At 42.0% G+C, this 23,530-nt stretch overlaps 1 protein-coding gene across 1 annotated transcript in view; it reads right to left on the bottom strand.

The window, feature by feature from the left end:
• NUP210L (nucleoporin 210 like) overlaps nt 1-23,530 on the bottom strand; it is a 164,489-nt gene that overhangs the window by 127,115 nt on the left and 13,844 nt on the right. The window contains exons 4-10 of the mRNA XM_063717482.1: nt 22,372-22,465; nt 20,757-20,907; nt 19,075-19,207; nt 16,769-16,927; nt 9,678-9,746; nt 7,715-7,821; nt 6,732-6,872 (exon numbers count right to left, since the gene is read on the bottom strand). Of these exons, the coding sequence (XP_063573552.1) occupies nt 6,732-6,872; nt 7,715-7,821; nt 9,678-9,746; nt 16,769-16,927; nt 19,075-19,207; nt 20,757-20,907; nt 22,372-22,465 (854 nt within the window). The remainder of the gene's footprint in view (nt 1-6,731; nt 6,873-7,714; nt 7,822-9,677; nt 9,747-16,768; nt 16,928-19,074; nt 19,208-20,756; nt 20,908-22,371; nt 22,466-23,530) is intronic.

The following is a 23,530-nucleotide window of genomic DNA, read 5'->3' as shown; positions in this document are numbered from 1 at the left end:
CAAAGGGATACTATAAGCTATTCAGAAGAAAATGAGAATATTTAAAGGTGCTAAGGTAAGAAATTCACCTCATACTTAAAAACAAGCAAAACCCACCCATATATAGAGGGCCAACTTTTTGTGAAAGTTTCTACAGGGCTGGCCGGGAGAGGTGGCTCATGTCTATAATCCCAGCACTTTGGGAGGATGAGGTGGGTGATCACCTGAGGTCAGGAGTTCAAAAACAGCCTGGCCAACATGGTGAAACCCCATCTCTTCTAAAAATACAAAAAATTAGCCAAGCGTGTGGTGCATGCCTGTAACTCCAGCTACTTGGGAGGCTGAGATAGGAGAATTGCTTGAACTTGGGAGGCGGAGGTTGCAGTAAGCTGAGATCGTGCCATTGCACTCCAGCCTGGGCAACAATAGGGAAACTTGGTCTCAAAAAACAAACAAACAAACAAACAAAAAACCAAATAAATAAATAAATAATAAGGTTCTACAGGGCTGAATGTAGGACTTGGGTATGTGTGGATTTTGGTATATTGGGGTCCTGAAACCAGTTCCCCACATATACTGAGGGACAACTGTATTTAGAAGTGCATTATCCATGGTGTATATGTGCCACATTTTCTTAATCCAGTCTATCACTAATGGACATTTGGGTTGGTTCCAAGTCTTTGCTATTGTGAATAGTGCTGCAATAAACATACGTGTGCATGTGTCTTTATAGCAGCATGACTTATAATCCTTTGGGTATATATCCAGTAACGGGATGGATGGCTGGGTCAAATGGTATTTCTAGTTCTAGATCCTTGAGGAATCGCCACACTGTCTTCCAAAATGGTTGAACTAGTTTACAGTCCCACCAACAGTGTAAAAGCGTTCCTATTTCTCCACATCCTCTCCAGCACCTGTTGTTTCCTGACTTTTTAATGATCGCCATTCTAACTGGTGTGAGATGGTATCTCATTGTGGTTTTGATTTGCATTTCTCTGATGGCCAGTGATGGGGAGCATTTTTTCATGTGTTTTTTGGCTGCATAAATGTCTTCTTTTGAGAAGTGTCTGTTCATATCCTTTGCCCACTTTTTGATGGGGTTGTTTTTTTCTTGTAAATTTGAGTTCTTTGTAGATTCTGGATACTATGCAGCCATAAAAAAGGATGAGTTCATGTCCTTTGTAGGGACATGGATGAAGCTGCAAACCATCATTCTCAGCAAACTATCGCAAGGACAAAAAACCAAACACCGTATGTTCTCACTCATAGGTAGGAATTGAACAATGAGAACACTTGGACACAGAAAGGGGAATATCACACACCGGGCCTGTCATGGGGTGGGGGGAGAGGGGAAGGATAGCATTAGGAGATATACCTAATGTAAATGACGAGTTAATGGGTGCAGCACACCAACATGGCACATGTATACATATGTAACAAACCTGCACATTGTGCACATGTACCCTAGAACTTAAAGTATAATAATTTAAAAAAAAAATGCATTATCCGAGGCGGGCAGATCATGAAGTCAGGGGTTCCAGACAAGCCTGGCCAACGTGGTGAAACCCCGTCTCTACCTAAAGATACAAAAAATTAGCCAGGCATGGTGGCACGCACCTGTCATCCCAGCTACTCAGGAGGCTGAGGCAGGAGAATCACTTGAACCCATGAGGCGAAGGTTGCAGTGAGCTGACATCACACCATTGCACACCAGCATGGGAGACAGGGTGAGACTCTGTCTCAAAAAAAAAAAAAAAAAAAAAAAGGTAGTGCATTATTAAATTTATAAATATGTACTTTAAAAATCCTTTTATTGTTGATTTTAATCACATGATTGCAGACAAGGTATAATAATCTGGTAGTAAGATCTTCAAGGACAGTCAGAGAAACTTTTAGATCTCTTATGGGGATCTTGTGCTGGGAATTTAAAGCCCTGATCTAACCATTTTCTTTCCCCACACTATCCAGCACATTTAGCAACAATGATCAATCATATTAAATCCCTTACTTTCACTGTAATGTTTTATAGGAGCAACCAGTTGGTTACCTAAAGCTTTGCCTTCTCTATGCACTTGACTGGAGTGTGTCTACAGGTAATAATTTAAACAACTGTTTTGCTATTGTATGCCATGGAATACCAGTGCTCACTTTATTACTGGAAATAGGTTCATTAAATCATTTAAGTCTAATATCAGGGAACCCAGAACGAATTTGGAGCACCTATCTATGATAACTAGACTAAAAGATGGCCCTCAAAGATTTCTGACTCCTGGTATTCATCCCCTTGTGTAGTCCCCATTATGTAGTAAACATTGTCTTAAGATTGGTCTGAATAACCAATAGAATATGGCAGAAGTGCTTATATTAAAAAAGAAGAAAGATATAACCCAATGATCCATCATAAAGTTCTTTCACCGTAAGAAACTTTAAAGGCCGAAAGCAGTGGCTCACGCCTGTAATCCTAGCACTTTGGGAGGCCAAGGCGGGCGGATCACCTGAGGTCAGGAGTTTGACACCAGTCTGGCCAACACAGTGAAACCCTGTCTCTCCTAAAAATACAAAAATTAGCTGGGCATGGTGGCGGGCACCTGTAATCCCAGCTACTCGGGAGGCTGAGGCAGAAGAATCGCTTGAACCCGGGAGGCGGAGGTTGCAGTGGGCCAAGATCGTTTCACTGCTCTCCAGCCTGGGCAACAGTAAGACTCAATCTCAAAAAAAAGAAAAAAGAAAAAGAAAAAGAAACTTTAAAAAGAAAAGCAAATTAAATCCAAACTAAGCAAAAGAAAGAGAATAATACAAAAGCATAAATGAATGAAATAGAAAACAGACAAATAGAGAAAAGTCAATGAAACCAACAGTTGTTCTTTGAAAAACTCAATAACATTTATAAACCCCTAGCCAGACTCAGAAAACAAGAGAGACATAAATGACCAATATCAGGAATTAATAAGGGGACATCACTACAGATTTTATAGACAACAAAAGACTAGTAAAGCAATATTTTGAACAACTTTATGTGATAAATTCAACCACTTAGATAAAATGGACAAATTCCTTCAAAGATACAAACTACCAAATAACATGAATGGCTGTATATATATTTTTAAAATTGAATTCATAGTTTAAAAACTTCCCATACACTGATTATTAGGAAAAGGAAAATGAAAACCACAATTAGATACTACTTATTACCCATTAGGATGGCTATTATTTAAAAACAAAACAGGCCCGGCGCGGTGGCTCATGCCTGTAATCTCAGCACTTTGGGAGGCCAAGGCAGGCAGATCATGAGGTCAGGAGATCAAGACCATCCTGGCTAACATGGTGAAACCCCATCTCTACTAAAAATACAAAAAATTAGCCGGGCATGGTGGCAGGCGCCTGTAGTCCCAGCTACTCAGAGGCTGAGGCAGGAGAATGGTGTGAACTCGGGAGGTGGAGGTTGCAGTGAGCCGAGATTGAGCCACTGCACTCTAGTCTGGGCAACAGAGCAAAACTCCGTCTCAAACAAAACAAAACAGAAAATAACAAGTGTTGGAAAGGATGTGGAGAAATAGGAACACTTATACATTGCTGGTGGAATGTAAAATAGTGCAGCCACTGTAGAAAACAGTATGGCAGTTCCAGGGCCAGGTGCAGTGGCTCACACCTCTAATCCCAGCACCTTGGGAGGCTAAGGTGGGTGGATCACCTGAGTTCAGGAGTTTGAGACCAGCCAGGGCAACATGGTGAAACTCATCTCTACAAAAAAATTAGCTGGGAGTGGTGGAATGCACCTGTAGTCCCAGCTACTCAGGAGGCTGAGGTAGGAGGATCACTTGGGCCCAGGAGGTCAAGGCTGCAGTAAACCGTGATGGTGCCACTGCAATCCAGCCTGGGTGACAGAGTGAGACCCTGTCTCAAAAAAAAAAAAAAAAAATCCACAAAAAACTACTAGAGCTAATAAACTAATTCTGCGAAGTTGCCATATACAACATCAACACACCAATGTCAGTTGTATTTCTTTTTTTTTTTTGAGACGGAGTTTTGCTCTTGTTGCCCAGGCTGGAGTGCAATGGCACGACCTTGGCTCACTGCAACCTCCGCCTCCCAGGTTCAAGCTATTCTCCTGCATCAGCCTCCCAAGTATCCGGGATTATAGGCACGCGCAACAACGCCCAGCTAATTTTTGTATTTTTAGTAGAGATGGAGTTTCACCATGTTGGCCAGGCTGGTCTCAAGCTCCTGACCTCAAGTGATCCACCTGCCTGGGCCTTCCAAATGCTAGGATTATAGGCGTGAGCCACCTCGCCCATCTGGATTTGCATTTTCTTAATGACTAATCATGCTGAACATCTTTTAATGTGCTATTGGCCATATGTACATTTTCTTTGTCCTATATACTATTTTTGCAACTTCTGGTAAATCTATAATAATTTCAAAATTAAAAGTTTAAAAAGTTATTAATGGACCAGGTGCCATGGCTCACTCCTATAATTCCAGCACTTTGGGAGGCCAAGGCGAGTGGATCACTTGAGGTCAGGAGTTTGAGACCACCCTGGCCAACATAGTAAAACCTTGTCTCTACTAAAAATACAAAAATTAGCCAGCCATTGTGGCATGATCCTGTAATCCCAGCTACTCGGGAGGCTGAGGCAGGAGAATCGCTTGAACCCAGGAGGCAGAGGTTGCAGTGAGCCGAGATCGTGCCACTGCACTCCAGCCTAGGTGACAGAGTGAGACTCTGTCTCAATTAAAAAAAAAAGAGAGAGAGAGGCTGGGCGCGGTGGCTCACGCCTGTAATCCTAGCACTTTGGGAGTCCAAGGTGGGCGGATCACAAGGTCAGGAGTTCGAGACCAGCCTGGCCAATATGGTGAAACCCCATCTCTACCAAAAAAAATACAAAAATTAGCCGGGCGTGGTGGCACATGCCTGTAGTCCTAGCTACTTGGGAGGCTGAGGCAGGAGAATCACTTGAACCCAGGAGGCAGAGGTTGCAGTGAGCTGAGATCACACCACTGTGCTCCAGCCTGGGCAACAGAGTGAGACTCCATCTCAAAAAGAAAAAAAAAAAAAAGAGAGAGAGAGCAGAACAGGGATGGTAAAAAAAAAAACAAAACAGATTTGACAGGTATTTAGAAGAATTGACATGACAATAATGTATTGAATACAGAAGCTGAGGGAGAAGGCAGAGTCAAGGGTGACTTCGGAGAAAAAGTAGGTTTGGGAGAGGAAAGCAGGTTTGGCAGGCTAGTAAAAATGAGGATACTTATGTATTTTGGAGGCATTAGAAACAGATTCATTCCTTATCTCTTTACTCAATAACTCCATTTCTGTTGTTACACAGTATGGAAATAATCCAAAAGGAAAAAAAAATGTACAAAGATACTCAGTTATGCCATTTACAATAGTAAAAAAAAAATGGAAATAATGCAAACATTCGATGTTTGGGGCATGAGTAAATAAATTGGCATATTAAACCTCTGGATTTTTAGAATTAATAGTACTCTATGCACCTGGTAGTGGTGGCTCACACCTGTAATCCCAACACTTTGGGAGGCCAAGGCAGGAGGAACACTTGAGCCTAGGAGTTTGAGAACATTGTGGGCAACATAGCAAGAACCTGTCTCTACAAAAAATATAAAAATTAGCTGGGTGTGGTGGCACATGCCTGTAGTCCCAGCTACTTGGAAGGCTAAGGCAGGAGGATCACTTGAGCCCAGGAGGTTGAGGCTGCAGGTGAGTTATGATGATGCCATTGCACTCCAGCCTGGGTGATAGAGTGAGACTTGTCTCCAAAAAAAGAAAAATAAAGTACGCTATGTGGACCTGATGACACATGGAAATGTGCATATGAAATACATTATGGCTGGGTGTAGTGGCTCACACCTATAATCCCAGCACTTTGGGAGGCTGACATGGGAGGATCACTTGAGCCTAGGAGTTCAAGACCAGCCTGCGCCACACAGTGAAACGTCTTCTTTACAAAAAATTTAAAAATTAGCCAGGTGTGGCCAGTTGTGGTGGCTCACGCCTGTAATCCCAGCACTTTGGGAGGCTGAGGCGGGTGAATCACTTGAGGTCAGGAGTTCAAGGCCAGCCTGTCCACCATGGTGAAACCCTGTCTCTACTAAAAATACCAAAATTTGCCAGGCATGGTGGTGGATGCCTATAAACCCAGCTACACAGGAGGCTGAGGCAGGAGAATCACTTGAACCCAGGAAGCAGAGGTTGCAGTGAGCCAAGACCACGCCACTACACTCCAGCCTGGGCAACAGAGTGAGACTCTGCCTCAAAAAACTAAACAAAAACGAAAATTAGCCAGGTGTGGTGGCATGTGCCTGTAGTCCCAGCTACTTGGGGGGCTAAGGTGGGAGGATTGCTTGAGCCTGGGAGGTCCAGGCTGCAGTGAGCCATGAGTGCACCACTGCACTCCATCCTGGCTGATGAAATGAGGCCCTCTCTGAAAGAAAGGAAGGAAGGAAGGAAGGAAGGAAGAAAGAAAGGAAGGGAGAGAAATGTTTTTAATGAAAGCTGAAACCCCAAATGATATATACACAATGACCACAAATGCAGATATTTTAACGTACAATAACATAGATTAGAACAGAAAATTTGTAGAGGTATAAACTTACGAGTGTGCTGTATATCTGTTTCTTTATTTTTCTGAAAGATAAAGGTGGTATATGCTATATATCTGCTTGCAAATCAATAAGTCAGCCAAGCCTCTTCAGTGTTCTTAGAATACAAACACTGTCTGTTTAATTCCTACCTGGTAAATGATGGAGGTCAGGGATGCATTTATTACCACAACACCATCTTTCAGGGCTTTTACTATATGGTAAGATCCATTCACAGTAGTTAGTTGCTCTTCAAAGTACTCCTTAGGAAAGTCGTGTGTAATCCTGAGATTCTGAAAATCAGCCCCACAGTAACACAAACCTGAAGATATGTTCTTTCCCTGAGGTCATCTTAATCCCAAAGCATCTATAAAAACTGTAGCTATGCATTCATGGAATAAAGAGATAAAAACAAAACTTTTGCTCTCTCTCATGGAAATTATAAGTTGGGGAGATATAATTTTAAAATGGCACTAGTTTTTGAAAGATCTATCAATGGCAAACATCAGGAATAGCAAGAGTCAAAGCTTATACAAATTTTAGAGTAATTTTTACCATTTTATAAATTGACTGTTCTCAGGATGAAATAAGGACCCTAGAGAGTGAGTACAATACTTCACATCTGATATTCATATTACTACTCTCCCCACTACAAAACTCTGGTAACCATCTCGGATGTGAAGTTGTAGAATGAGGACACCCTCCAAAGTGTTATCACTGGTACTCATTTCACCTCTTTTCTATAATTCTGACCAAATTATATCTTTTACTTCTGATTTAGCATTCCTCAAGAACAGAACTAGCTGGGCATGGTTGCTTATGCCTTTAATCCCAGCTGAGGCGGGAGGATTGCTTGAGCCCAGAAGTTGGAGGCTGCAGTGAGCTATGATCACACCATTGTACTCCAGTCTGGGTGACAGAGCGAGACTGTGTCTCTTTAAAAAAAAAAAAAGAAAAAGAAGAAGAAGAAGAAGAGAATTAATGATAATAATAAATTAGCAACTTGCTTTTCCAGAGGTAAAAATCTAGAATCAAAGAAAGAAAGAGGGCTTTCTAGCCAGGAAGATGGTCCACTTCATATCTTATGTATCTTATCCCTACAAGGAGCTCAGAAAAATAAAAAAGACTGACTCACATCTGAAATATAGACCTTTGTGCTGCTTTTATCGAAGATGTCTACTGTAATGACATATACCTGTCCCACCTCTAGACTCCATCGGTTTCCAGGTTGGACAGTGAAACCTATACACAAATCAAGAAACAAAAATATTAGAAGAGGCTAACATTTTTCTACAATGAATTTAAAAATACAATCTTTATAAAGCTGTTCAAACAGCAAAATTTATTAATAGATGGAGATGGTTTCCAAAGTAGGTTTTTTTTTTTTTTTTTTTTGAGAGTCTTGCTTTGTCACCCAGGCTGGAGCGCAGTGATGATTTCGGCTCACTGCAACCTCTGCCTCCTGGGTTCAACTGATTCTTGTGCCTCAGCCTCCCAAGTAACTGGGATTATAGGTGTGCGTCACCATGCATGCTCTGCTAATTTTTGTATTTTTAGTAGAGATGAGGTTTTGCCATGTTGGCCAGGCTGTTCTCAAACTCCTGGTCTCAAGTGATCTGCCTGCCTCAGCCTCCCAAAGTGCTGGAATTACAGGCCTGAGCCACTGTGCCTGGTCTAAAGTAGATTTTTTTGTTGTTGTTTTTTGAAACAGGGTCTCACTGTCACAGATGCTGGAGTGCAGTGGTGTCATCATGACTCACTGCAGCCTCGACCTCCTGGGCTCAGGTGATCCTTCCATCTTAGTCTTCTGAGTAGCTGGGACTACTGGCTTAGAACACTGCGTCTGGCTAATTCTTCCATTTATAGTAGAGACAGGGTTTCACCATGTTGCCCACACTGGTCTCGAACTCCTTGGCTCAAGCGATGTGCCAGCCTCAGCCTCCCAAACTGCTGGAATTAGACATGAACCACTGCACCCAGCTCTCCAAAGTATATCTTTTAGTTCCTTCTCTCAAATTGTATAAGGCTTGGCCTGGTGGCTCACACCTATAATCCTAGCACTTTGGGAGGCCAAGGAGGGAGAATTGCTTGAGCCCAGGAGTTTGAGACCAGCCTGGGCAACACGGCAAGATCCCATCTCTACAAAAAAATTAAAAATTAGCTGAATGTGGTGGCTTGTAGCTATAGTTCCATTACTCAGGAGACTGAGGTAGAAGGATCATTTGACCCCAGGAATTGGAGGCTACAGTGGGCTGTGATTATACCCATTGCATTCTAGCCTGGGCAACAGAGCCAGACACTGACTCAGACAAAAAACAAAAAATTGTATAATAATTTAGGTTTCCAAAAATCCTGGTTTAATTTAGCTCATCTCAGGTATAAAGAAACACTTTAGGCTGGGCATGGTGGTTCACACCTTTAATTCTGGCACTTTGGGAGGCTGAGGAGAGCAGATCGCTTGAGTTCAGGAGTTTCAGACCAGCCTGGGCAATGTGGCAAAATCCCATCTTTACAGAGAACAAAAATTAGCCAGGCATGGTGGTGCACCTGTAGTCACAGCTACTTGGGAGGCTAAGGTGTGAAGATTGCTTGAGCCCGAGAGGCAGAGGTTGCAGTCAGCCAAGATCATGCCACTGCATTCCAGCCTGGGTGACAGAGCAAGACCCTGTCTTAAACAAAAACAAAAACAAACACAAACAAAAAAAAGAAACACTTTCACTTATATCTGTAGACAAGAAGAAACCACACTTTCAGCTCATTCCTAATGTGTCAGGCAATATTTCAGCTTCTTTCAGTCAGATTCATCGTTTCATATGGCCTATGAGCATTAAGATTCTTTTTTCCTTGTATAAAGTTTCTTTTCCTAACCTCAAAATTGTATTATATGGATTTTCATATTTTTTTCACAATCTGTTTCAACATGCTTCTCTTGTGATAGCATTTAATCAGAACAATTTGATAAAACATGTCAAAGTAAGGTTGAATTTGAAATTAAGTCCCAGAATGAAAGTTGAAGTTGAAGAAATGCTGTATAATGCACTCATTTTAGTGAAATCATTTAAGCTATCCACCTTTCTGAAAAGTATGATCTAAAATACCTAAAAATCCAGGCTCTACAACATATATGGTGCAATTTGGGAGTCCAGACACAGATCGCATATGAACATCTTAATTTTTGCTTAAGGAAATCATGTGAGCCAGAGTTGGGTGAAAAGATGAGGTACCAAAGGAGAAAAACAAACAAACAAACAAATGCACAAATGAAAACAAACAAAAATCCTATCTTTTATTATCCTTTGGAAAGCCAAAACTTAAATGTGTATACTTCTGCAAAAAGTCTGAGGGACTCTTAGTCATCTTATGAGTCAGGTATTCTTGAATTTCAAATTTGAGGAAGATAGAAAGGGAGAAAAAAGATCATGCTTTGTGCTTTTAATATTAATGTAGCTGCAGAACCCTTTCTCCAAATAAACACCTACATAGGAGCCCAGTATGGAAGCAGGACGAAGTGGCTCCATTCTGGAGGAAGAGACCTTCTGGCTGAAGGGATGAACTGTTGATGGAGGCAGAGGGAGAGGCATGACTTGCCATCCAGCAACATGCCTAGAACTCCACAGATAGTTTCAAAATTACTAGTTGATTTTCTGTTATTTGCAGTAAATGTTTAATACCAAAATGTTCTCTACTTGCCATCAAAGATACTTCTGGGTCACTTATACCTCATTCTACCACTACCGTTTCAGATAATCCTGGCAGAAATATAAATTTATTCCAGTATCAGTCTATATAGAATCTAATTAAGAATATGCTTTGTTCTCAAAAATATACTACATCCAAAAGCTAAGAATAAATTACTTCTGCTCTGAGAAACACATAACTGGCCAGGCACGGTGGCTCATGCCTGTAATCCCAGCACTTTGGGAGGCCGAGGCAGGTGGATCACTTGAGGTCAGGAGTTCAAGACCAGCCTGGCCAACATGGTGAAACCCCGTCTCTACTAAAAACACAAAAATAAGCAGGTGTGGTGGTGCACTCCTGTAATCTCAGCTACTCGGGAGGCTGAGGCAGAAGAATCACTTGAACCTGGGAGGCAGAGGTTGCAGTGAGCTGAGATGGCACCACTGCACACCAGCCTAGGCAACAGCAAGACTCCATCTCAAGAAAAAAAAAAAAAAAAAGGCTGGGCATGGTGGCTCACACCTGTAATGCTAGCACTTTGGGAGGCCGAGGGGGGTGGATCACAAGGTCAGGAGTTTGAGACCAGCCTGGCCAACATGGTGAAACCCCATCTACTAAAAATACAAAAATTAGCTGAGCGTGGTGGCAGACACCTGTAATCCCAGCTACACAGGAGGCTGAGACAGGAGAATCACTTGAACCCAGGAGGCAGAGGTTGCAGTGAGCCGAGATCGTACCATTGCACTCCAGCCTGGGCAACAGAGCGAGACTCCATCTCAAAAGAAAGAAAAGAAAAGAAAAGAAAGAAAAGAAAGAAAGAAAGGAAGGAAGGAAGGAAGGAAGAAAGAAAGAAAGAAAGAAAAAGAAAGAAAGAAAGAAAGAAAGAAAGAAAGAAAGAAAAAGAAAGAGAAGAAAGAAAGAAAAAGAAAGAGAAGAAAGAAATACATAACTGACATGGCTGAGCAGAAAACACTCAATCTGACATACACTAATTTAGACTGGGCACAGTAGCTCATGCCTGTAATCCCAACATTTTGGGAGGCTGAGATGAGAGGATCACTTGAGCCCAGGAATTCAAGACCTGCCTGGCCAACATAGTGAGACCCCATCTCTAAAAAAAATTTAAAAATTGGCTGGGCACGGTGGCTTGCGCCTGTAATCCCAGCACTTTGGGAGGCCGAGGTGGGTGGATTGCCTGAGGTCAGGAGTTAAAGACCAGCCTGACCAACGTGGTGAAACCCTGTCTTTACTAAAAATACAAAAATTAGCCAGGTGTGGTGGCAGGCACCTGTAATCTCAGCTACTCAGGAGGCTGGGGCAGAAGAATTGCTTGAACCCAGGAGGCAAAGGTTGCAGCGAGCTGAGATTGTGCCATTGCACTCTGTCACCCAGGCTAGAGTGCAACAGCATGATCTTGGCTTACTGCAACCACAGCCTCCCATGTTCAAGCGATTCTTCTGCCTCAGCCTCCCAAGTAGCTGGGACTATAGGTGAGCGCCACCTCGCCCAGCTAATTATTGTATTTTTAGTAGAGACAGGGTTTGCCATGTTGGCCAGGCTGGTCTCGAACTCCTGACCTCAGGTGATCCACCCGCCTCAGCTTCCCAAAGTGTTGGGATTACAGGCGTGAGCCACTGCGCCTGGCCCCTTTTTTTTTTTTTTTTTGAGACAGGGTCTCACTCTGTCAGGCTGAGTACAGCGGTACAATCACAGCTCACTGCAGCCTCTCTAACTCCTGGACTCAAGCGATTCTCCTACCCTCGGGCCTCTGAGTAACTGGGACTATAGGCCTGCACCACCACATCTGGCTAACCTTTTACTTTTTGTAGAGACAGGGGTCTCACTATGTTGCCTAGACTGGTCTTAAATTCCTGGACTCAAGCAATCCTCCTGCCTCAGCCTCTCAAAGTGCTGGGGTTACATGCATGAGCCACTGTGCCCGGCCTAAAGCAAATCTTCTAAATACTTTATGGTAACTCTGTGCCAAACTTAGGTTTAGTTCTGATATGTACTTTACTATAATATTCATAAAATATAAGAGCTAGGGCCGGGCGCGGTGGCTCACGCCTGTAATCCCAGCACTTTGGGAGGCCGAGACGGGTGAATCACGAGGTCAGGAGATTGAGACCATCCTGGCTAACACGGTGAAACCCCGTCTCTACTAAAAACAAATACAAAAAATTAGCCGGGCGTGGTGGCAGGCGCCTGTAGCCCCAGCTACTTGGGAGGCTGAGGCAGGAGAATGGCGTGAACCCGGGAGGCAGAGTTTGCAGTGAGCCAAGATGGCACCACTGCACTCCAAGCCCAGGCAACGGCGAGACTCCATCTCAAAAAAAAAAAAAAAAAAAAAGAGCTAGAAGGAAAGTCAAAAATAACAACATTCACTTCATTTTACAAATGAGGAAACATCTCAATAGATCTCTAAAACAATTCATTCTTCTGATATTGGAATAAGATATCAGAATAAGATCTAAGCCTTCTATCTGCATTCCAAATCTCATTTTCTGTTGCCTCTTAGAAAACATGCTCCATCAACTGGCTCTCCTTTCTCCCTTATCTCTGCCATCTTTTTCTGTCTAATTAAGAGAAATGTTCAAGTTTTTCCAATCTTAAAAAAAAAAAGTATTCCTTGTGTCTTTTTCAAACTTCTACTTTGTTTTTGTCCTTGTGAAAGCCAAGCTGTTTTTACTGACAAAGTGACCCAAGACCTCCTAGTTACTACAACCTTTCAGTCTTTATCTTGACATCACTACCAGATTTGACCTGTTGAACAGTCTTCTCCTCTTTGTAAATTCCTAATTTGGTTATCAGGAAACTCCTCTCTCCGGTTTTTCTTTCTTTTTTTTTTTTTTTTTTTTTTAGTTGAGACTCAGCTTCACTCTGTTGCCCAGGCTGGAGTGCAGTGGTGCCATCTCGGCTCACTGCAACTTCTGCCTCCTAGGTTCATGCGATTCTCCTGCCTCAGGAGTTCCTCCCGAGTAGCTGGGATTACAGGCGTGCACCACCACGCCCTGCTAATTTTTATATTATTAGTAGAGATGGGGTTTCTCCATGTTGACCAGGCTGGTCTCAAACTCCTGACCAGTGATCCACCTGCCTCAGCCTCCCAAAGTGCTGGGATTACAGGCATGAGCCACTGTGCCCATCCTTGGTTTTTCTATAATACTGCATTTTAAGCATTCCTTTAGATCCTCCTCACACGTCCTCTTTTCCCATACGAACCTTAAAAGCTAGCATTACACAATTTTGTCTTTGGCCAAATTCTCTCACTGTATATAATTTCCCTAGGTGATTTTGTCTACAATAACTCCAACTATCACCTATCTATAAACTAACTTTCAAATATCTATCTTGATCCTCAATCTTTCTTGATCCTTGAGATCTATCTTGATCCTCAATCTTTCTCCTCCAGAGGCATAATGAAAATTTCTGCTTGGATGTCTATCCCACAGTTTCGATGTTTTAATTTAACATGTGAAAAACTGAACTCGCTACCTTTTTCCTTAAAACTGCTCTTTCTCTTATATTCTCCATCTCCATGAACAGTTCCACCAGCTACTCTATGCCAGGTGCTGGGACACATTATGAATAGTCACCATCCATGTCCTCAAAAAAGATATATAAATAGACAAATACAATGTATTTTAATATTTGATACTTTGGAAAAAAATAACAATATGAACTGAAAATATGGGGGAAAAAAAGAACATTTAAGTTCACCTGGGGAATTCAGGGAAGTGCCTGACACAGAGTTGGGGCTCAATAAATATTGAGTAACTTAATTTATTTTGTAAGTATGATTGTATTTGTTGAAAAATGTCCTGGGTACCTTAAAATGACTAAAAAGCAAACAACATTGGATCAATAACTCTCCTTAATGTGTGTTAGACAAATAATATAGGCTGCTAACTAACAATATTATACAAGAAATACTGTACCTTTCAAGCCTGATAGAATTTTTTTGGTGTTAGCAACTTATCTTGAAGTGGAGTAGCAGAACTACTGCTCCTTTCGGAGCAGGGCTACCCACGTGTGCCCAGAGTAGAGACATTCTTATTCAGAGTAAGCCTACTAGGCCCTACCTAATCTGCCCCTCCCCTACTCTATTACTTCTACTATTTCCTGATTCACTGCACTTTAGCTTCACTGTCTTCCTTACTCTTCTTTAATCATGCCAAATATGTTCCTACTTCAGAACCTTTGCCATTGATCTTTCCTTTCCCTAGAAGTCTTTCACCAATTATCCACATGGCTTATTGTGCCAGTGTCGCCTCATCAGAGAGGACTTCTCTAACTATGCTAGGTAAAGACTGGGTGTGGTGGATCCAAGCACTTTGAGAGGCCTGGGCAGGAGGTTCATTAAAGGCCAGTAGTTCATCCAGCCTACTCAGCCTAGCAAGATCTCATCTCTACAAAAAAAGACACAATTAGTATGGCACGGTGGTGTATGCCTATAGTCCCAGCTACTCAGAAGGCTGAGGTGGGAGGATTGCTCAAGGCTACTGTGAGTTATGATCATGCCTCTGTACTCTAACCTGGGCATCAGAGTGAGACTCTATCTCTAAAAAAAAAAAAAATCTGGCTGGGTGTGTGGCTCATGCCTGGAATCCTGCACTTTGGGAGGCCAAGGCAGGTGAATCGCTTGAGTCCAGGAGTTCAAGAGCAGTGTGGGCAACATGGCGAGATCTCGTGTCTACAAAAAAATACAAAAATTAGCTGGGCATGGTGGCACGTGCCTGTGGTCCCAGCTACTTGGGAGGCTGAGCTGGGAGGATCACTTGAGCCTGGGAGTTTACAGGTTGCAGTGAGCCAAGATTGCACCACTGCACTCCAGCCTGGGCAACAGAGTGAGACTCTGTCTCTACAAAAATAATAATTTTTGGCCAGGCACAGTGGCTCATGCCTGTAATCCCAGCACTGTGGAAGGCCAAAGTGGGTGGATCATCTGAGGTCAGGAGTTCGAGACCAGCCTGGCCAACATGGTGAAACCCTGTCTCTACTAAAAATACAAAAATTAGCCGGGCATGGTGGCGCACACCTGTAATCCCAGCTGCTCAGGAGGCCGAGGCAAGAGAATAACTCGAACCCGGGAGGCGGAGGCGGGAGTGAGCAGAAATCGCGCCACTGCACTCCAGCTTGGGCAACAAGAGCAAAACTCCGTCTCAAAAAATAATAATAATAATATTTGAAGAATCTAACTATACTGGACAAAATGGCAGTTTGCATACCCAGAGCTTAGAACAATGTTGAGCATATAGTAGAAATATAATAGATATTTGCTGAATGAATTTCTTTCAGATTAAAATATTCAAAAAAATTTCCAAATAAAACATAGAGAGATGGAGTCCAAATCATGTTTCAATTTTCTGAGAATTTAAATCTTCATTCTCTTCTGTTTTCATTGACTATTACAGATCTCTGTGTACTTTTCTTTTTTTTTTTTTTTTTTTTTGAGATGGAGTTTCGCTCTTGTTGCCCAGGTTGGAGTGCAGTGGCAAGATCTTGGCTCACCGCAACCTCCACTTTCCGGGGGTTCAAGCGATTCTCCTGCCTCAGCCTCCCGAGTAGCTGGGATTACAGGCATGCGCCACCACACCCGGCTAATTTTTGTATTTTTAGTAGAGACAGGGTTTCTTCATGTTGGTCAAGCTGTTCTGGAACTCCCAACCTCAGGTGATCAGCCCGCCTCGGCTTCCCAAAGTGCTGGGATCACAGGCGTGAGCCACCATGCCCGGCCTCTGTGTACCTTTCTTTGTTCAATCCTTGCATAGCAGGTTTAGTGAATTTTTAAAAATTGCTCTCAACACAATAAAAATATTAGTTAAACAGCTACTGGAGACAATAGCATATTTTCTCAATTATCATGTACAAATAGAAAAGAACAAATTAAATAAAATTCTCACATGTTCTTCCAAACTCCGTTTTCCCCATTCCCCTAATTCCGATTTTTTATTTCCCTAATTACAATTTGATTGAGGTTGCAAATAAGCATTGAAGTTAGTAGATCCCAAGTTCCAACTATACTCCTTTTCTCTACTTACTCTGCTAGAAATTATGACAGTAATAACTTATAATTCTTTATTAAAAATAAAACCTATAGAAAACACTGTAGTAGTATTATAATCATTCCTTTTTTTTTTTTTTTTTGAGACAGAGTCTCGCTCTGCCCCCCAGGCTGGAGTGCAGTGGCACGATTTTGGCTCACTGCAACCGGGTTCACGCCATTCTCCTGCCTCAGCCTCCCGAGTAGCTGGGACTACAGGCGCCCGCCACCACGCCTGGCTAATTTTTGGTATTTTTAGTAGAGTCAGGGTTTCACCGTGTTAGCCAGGATGGTCTCGATCTCCTGACCTCGTGATCCGCCCACCTCGGCCTCCCAAAGTGCTGGGATTACAGGCGTGAGCCACCTCGCCCGGCCATAATCATTCTTAATAAATTATTTTACCAAAGAACATGTCTAGAATGCTCAAGGAAGTGTAGACTGGCAGCTAAAACTTGAACAAAAGGATACTTTTATGGACAAAGACAAGATTAGTCTGGCCCAGTTGTGAGGCAGTCACCATGGCTGTTTTGTCATCCAGTATAGCCACTTTCTCAGAATGAGACCCATTAAGTGCAACTCTATGGTCTTGCAATTCCAGTATATAATGTTCCAGGGGAAATTTCACCTCTGTAAGACATGAAAGATACATAAATGTAATGACAGCAGCCATTCCAGTAGATAATGATGTATTCTTGATCAAAAAGGAATGATCAGGAAGCAGACATAAAATAAGAGTATGATCTGCTTCTAATGTTTTTCCTGCTATGACGAATTTCTACATGTAACCATTTGGGGGGGAGTATATGAGTTAAAATATATTGTTGGAGGCTGGGTGTGGTGGCTCCGCCTATAATCCCAGCACTTTGGGAGGCCAAGGCGGGCGGATCACCTGAGGTTAGGAGTTCGAGACCAGCCTGGCCAACATGGTGAAACCCCGTCTCTACTAAAAATACCAAAATTAGCCAGGCGTGATGGCGTGTGCCTGTAATCCCAGCTACTCGGGAGGCTGATGCAGGAGAATGGCTTGAACCTGGGAGGTGGAGGTTGCAGTGAGCTGAGATCAAACCATTGCACTCTAGCCTGGGCGACAAAGCATAACTCCGTCTCAAAAAAAAAAAAAATATATATATATATATATATAGAGAGAGAGAGAGAGAGAGAGAGAGAATTGGTTTTGCTTGTATTCTCAAAAACTAGTGAAATGAGTAGCAGGAGGGGTCATCATTAGTAAGAAAAAGATTACTGTTAATGGAGCCAATACATACTTTAAAAGCTCAATGTAACTTTTAGGCCAGGTGCGGTGGTTCACGCCTGTAATCTCAGCACTTTGGGAAGCTGAGGTGGGTGAATCACGAGGTCAGGAGTTAGAGACCAGCCTGGCCAATATGGTGAAACCCCATCTCTACTAAAAATACAAAAAATTAGCTAGGCGTAGTGGTGGGCTCCTGTAATCCCAGCTACTCGGGAGGCTGTGGCAGGAGAATCGCTTGAACCTAGGAGGCAGAGTTTGCAGTGAGCCGAGATCGTGCCACTGCACTCCAGCCCGGGCGACAGAGTGAGACTCCATCTTAAAAAAAAAAAAAAAAAAAAAGCTCAATGTAACTTTTAGTATCAATAGAATATTAAGCTTTCAGTCAATTAATTGAGTTTCTGAAGAAACAACTTTTGCAAAGATCATTGCAATGATCATTCAAGTCCCTTCGGTAAAGTGTTTTAACTTGCCCTTCAAAAGCTAGTAAAGCTTTTGTTGTTTTATTTATTTAGTTATTTTTAGAGATGAGGTCTCAGCTTGGCACAGTAGCTGACACCTATAATCTCAGCCCTTTGGGAGGGAGGCCAAGGTGGGAGAATCACTTGGGGCAAGGAGTTCAAGACCAGCCTGGGTAACATAATGAGATCCCATCTCTCACAAAAAAAAAAAAAAAAAAAAAAAAAAAAGAGGCCAGGCGTGATGGCTTACGCCTGTAATCCCAGCACTTTGGGAGGCTGAGGCGGATGGATCATGAGGCCAGGAGTTTGAGACCAGCCCAGCCAGCATGGTGAAACCCCGTCTCTACTAAAAATACAAAAAATTAGCTGGGCATGGTGGTGCACACCTGTAATCCCAGCTACTCAGGAGGCTGAGGCAGGATAATTGCTTGAACCCAGAGGTGGAGGTTGCAGTGAGCCAAGATCATGCCACTGCACTCCAGCCTGGGCGACAGAGAGAGACTACATCTAGAAAAAAAAAAAAAAGAGCTTGATATGGTGGCAGGAACCTGTAGCTCCAGCCATTCAGGAGGCTGAGGTGGGAGGATCACTTGAGCACAGGAGTTCAAGGTTGCAAGGAGCCATGATCATGCCACTGTACTACAACCTGGGCAACAGAGTGAGACCCCCATCTCAAAAAAATAAAAATAAAAAAATAAAAAAGATATGGGGCTCTTGCTCTGTTGCCTAGATTGGTCTCCAACTTCTGGCCTCAAGCAATCTTCCTGCCTCAGCTTCCAGAGTAGCTGGAATTACAAGTGAGAGCCACCATGCCTGGCTAGTTGTTGTTTTAATAGAGAGTTCAGATGCCTATTGGCACTGAAGCTAAGCAGCCTAACTATGCCATTAATATGTTCAAGATATGGGGCTATTTCTGTCTAATATTAGTTAAGTACAGCAATTAATACTTTACCACAAAATCTGAAAACACAAGTATTTTTCATATGTAATGTGGAGTTGCTGATCTTGTCAGCAGAAAAGATTTGGGAAATGTGAGTCATAGGAGAAAAAATAAATCACCTTACCTGTCATTCTCCCTTGAACCATTTTTGCAACTTGGTATTTAATATATGTTCCTACTAAGAGATAAATATCATGGGATGGTATAAGAAATATATTCTCCAAAACAAGCAGACGTATTAAGGCTGCTGCCACTTTCTAAAAGAGGGAGGGAAAGAAAAAAAAAAACAGTTTCCATGGACGGAATCCTCACAGTCATCTTTCTTGTTAAAAGCTTACTTCTTTTAAACTTCTTTTAAAATTTTTTATAAAGATTTTTTTAAAAGCTTTCCTAATCACAAGTCATAATTTCAGCTAGCCTTAAAAAGTGATTATGAATCTTAATACCTTATTAACTTTCTAAGGTACTCAGACTTAGAACAAAAAAGTCTTCTAAAAGAAAAAAAGTAGGTAAATAAAAAGTCAAGTATGCTGAAATGAGAAAAGGTAAGACTCAATTGTAGAACACAGAAATTCTTTTAGCCAACCTCCAATTAACTGACTTGCCAGATTAAGTTACTTTCCACTCTCTGTTGAACACACTGATTTTTATGAAGATTTACCCAATGCAAGGTTGGTAGGCTTCTCTCTAGGAGGTCCACACACTCATGTTCTTGCCATTGAATTAAATGCTTACCAAAAAAATTTGTTTTTCCCAAACCTATTTATGCAAGTTGTGCTTGTAATTATAATCACATTAAAACAAAAACTATAGATGTGAAAAGAGAACTGTTATTTCTATTAAAAATTTAAATGTTTCAAAAAAAGTTAAAGGCAAGCTGCTAATATGTACTATCAATTAGGTATAAGTGAGAAATGTAAAATATTAGGGAAAATCCTTTAAAATATAAATGTCTGCACTCAAATTCTTCCTGCATCTAAATTTTTACTTGACTAGAAATTAGGGCTGTGCGCGGTGGCTCACACCTGCAATCCTAGCACTTTGGGAGGCTGAGACAAGTGGATCACTTGAGGCCAGAAGTTTGAAACCAGCCTGGCGCATCATGGTGAAACTCTGTTTCTACTAAAAATACAAAAATTAGTTGGGCATGGTGACACACACCTGTAATCCCAGATATTCGGGAGGCTGAGGCACAAGAATCACTTGAAACCCCCCCACCCCAAAAAAAGGAAGAAATTAGAAACTGTAGTTTATCGGAGAAAGTGTATGTAGATTTCAAATCAGTGAACTCATGGTCAAAGAAAGGCCTTGCACCTACATCAAGGATTGGTGAATAAAATGTAGTTATATATTTTAAGTGAAAATACCAGTCACATTTGTAATTGTAATCAGGCAATAAAATGTTTAAGATAATTTTTTAATGCTTACCTACTTCAAATAACTTTTTCAATTAAATGAGCAACTATTGCCCCAAATCACATCAGACTAGAGGGCTTCTACTATAGATAAACATAAAAAACTATATTTTCCATAGGCAAGACTATTAGATGAAAAATTTATAGCACTGGCCAGTTGTGTTGGCTCACGCCTGTAATCCCAGCACTTTAGGAGACTGGGGCAGGCAGACTGCTTGAGCTCAGAAGTTTGAGACCAGCCTGGGCAACCTGGTGAAACCCTGTCTGTCTCTACAAAAAGAAAAAAAAAAAAAAACAGGACGGGTAGTGCATTCCTGTAGTACCTGGGCAATAGAGTAAGACCATATCTTGAAAAAAAAAGTAAGGCAAATTTATAGCACAAAGTTTTTACCTTATAGAATGGTTCATGAATTCGAACTTTTACAACAGCAACACCAGTTCTAATCCCAGACACTAAAATCACATCTCCTTGTTTCTCCTCTTTTTCCATCTCAGCTATATATATTGGGGGAGCATATTCAGCTTCAGAGTATTTAAGAATCCTAAAGACATAAAATAAAATGTGTTTCTAGCAGAATTAAACGAAGTGTTCTTCCAAAAGTCCCTAAGAGACTTTAAACATAGTTCCTTCAATGTCCATAGAATGTAAAACACTTTTGGCTGGGCATGGTAGCTCACGCCTATAATCCCAGCACTTTGGGAGGCCAAGGCGGGCACATCACTTGAGGTCAGGAATTTAAGACCAGCCAGGCCAACATGGCAAAACTCCGTCTCTACTAAAAATACAAAAATTAGCCGGGGGTGGTGGCACGTGCCTGTAATTCCAGCTACTTGGGAGGCTGAGAGAGGAGAATCACTTGAACCCAGGAGATGGAGGTTGCAGTGAGCCAAGATTGTGCCACTGCACTCCAGCCTGGGTGACAGAGCAAGACTCTGTCTCAAAAAAAAATTAAAAAAAAAAAAAAATAAGAAAAAGATAAAGGCAAGGCGCAGTGGCTCACGCCTATAATCCCAGCACTTTGGGAGGCCGAGGTGGGTGGATCACTTGAGGTCAGGAGTTTGAGACCACCCTGGCCAATACGCGGAAACCCCGTCTCCACTAAAAATACAAAAATTAGCCGGGCATGGTGGCGGGCGCCTGTAGTCCCAGCTACTCCGGAGACTGAGGCAGGAGAATCACTTGAACCCAGGAGGTGGAGGCTGCGGTGAGCCAAGTTCGTGTCACTGCACTCCAGCCTGAGTGACAGAGCAAGACTCCATCTCAAAAAAAAAAAAGAAAGAAAAGGCCAGACACGGTGGCTCATGCCTGTAATCCCAGCACTTTGGGAGGCCGAAGTGGGCAGATCAGGAGGTCAGGAGATTGAGACCATCCTGGCTAACACGGTGAAACCCCGTTCTCTACTAAAAAAAAAAAAAAAAAAAAATTAGCCGGGCGTGGTGGAGGGCTCCTGTAGTCCTAGCTACTCGGGAGTCTGAGGCAGGAGAAAGGTGTGAACCCAGGAGGCAGAGGTTGCAGTGAGCTGAGATCACACCACTGCACTCCAGCCTGGGAGACAGAGCAAGACTCCATCTCGAAAAAAAAAAAAAGAAAAGAAAGGGATTTATGAGCCTCTGGCTAAAATTGTGGTGGGAGTAAAACTTGGATCTGAGATCTACTTGGTACTGAAGACAAAATTTCATACTATCATCCTTCTCCCTCTACTTCAGAATGTGCAGGTAGCTTGAACAAAAAGAACTTCCAGAAGATATACCTGGCTCAAATAATTGTGTAGTACTTAGCCCATGAACTCCTCCATAATAACTCAGATTAAGCGATCATAAAGGTACCTACATCTATGTCATATTTCCTTCTATCAAAGACATTTCCCTCAGTAATTTATCAGTTTCAAAAAAGTACAGAGAGCAGGATCATTAAAGCCCACACAAATGGTTGCTTGTTCAGCATGCCGCTTAATGGCAGATGTCTTCTTCACAGTCAGATGATTTATGTTTGGTTTCAAGTTTACCTAATTTTGCTAGACAGTTCTTCTCTTGCTGACTCGTTGTCCTGGGCAATGCTCCACTCAAACATCATCCCTGCCAAACTACTAAAAGTATTTCCTGTAGAGCAAACCAAAAGCAGACAAGATAGGATCACATATTTAAAAATATTCAGGTATTTACAACAAGAAAGGGAAACCTAACTAGAAAATTACTTTGAAGCCTCTTTCATTAAGAAATAGAAAGCACTATCATTAATGAATTAAAACATATATATGAGAAAGTTCCCTACACAAACAATAAATGATGTTGCTGCACAAGCTGTCTGAAAGTAAAAAGGGCTCAAGCTGATTAACTTCTGGTTGACAATAATTATGCCATGCTCCTTCTGTTCCTTTCTACATAAAGGCCACCTCATGGTTGACAAGGCATCCTTAATCCTGGTCCCCTCCACACAAATTTTTGTAAAAACTTTCCAGGCCAGGTGCAATAGCTTGTACCTGTAATCCCAGCACTTTGGGAGGCCAAGGCAGGATGCTCACTGGAACCCAGGAGTTTGAGACCAACCTGGGCAACATAGTGACACCTGGCCTGTAAAATAAAAACTTAGCCAGGCATGGTGGCCTGCACCTGTAGTCCTAGCTACTCAGGAGGTTGAGGTAGGAGGATTGCTTGAGCCTGGGAGGTCAAGGTTGCAGTGAGCCATGCTTGTGTCACCGCACTCCAGCCTGAGTGACAGACTCTGTATCCAAAAAAAACAAAAAACAAAAAGGCTTCCAGAATAGTTCATTTTTCAGATTTAAAAAAAAACAAATCACTCAAGTAATTTACAAAGAAAGTGGCAATACATTATAATTTTTTTTTTAATTAATCATGGGAAACTTGGCCTCACAGGATACTTCAACCTCGGCCTCCCAAAGTGCTAGAATTATAAGCGTGAGCCACCACGTCCCAACTAAATTTTTTTTTTTTACCCCCTAAGTGTTTTTTAATACCTCATTATAGCATTAATAGAGTATACAGTATTAAAAGCATTAAAGATTAGATCAAGTTTGTAACTTTTTTACAGATTTGCATTTAATTCTCCTGGTCTATAGAAAGTGGATTGATCAAACAGAGCTAGCAATAAATTCCAAAAAGTGTTCTTAATTGTTGATCTAGGGCCCATCAACAGAAGCTCAGTGG

Source organism: Pongo abelii, chromosome 1 (genome assembly GCF_028885655.2).
Source record: "Pongo abelii isolate AG06213 chromosome 1, NHGRI_mPonAbe1-v2.0_pri, whole genome shotgun sequence".
Taxonomy (NCBI): Eukaryota; Metazoa; Chordata; class Mammalia; order Primates; family Hominidae; genus Pongo; species Pongo abelii.
The sequence above is the reverse complement of the archived record's forward strand: the minus strand, read 5'-3'. Positions and strand labels throughout refer to the sequence as shown.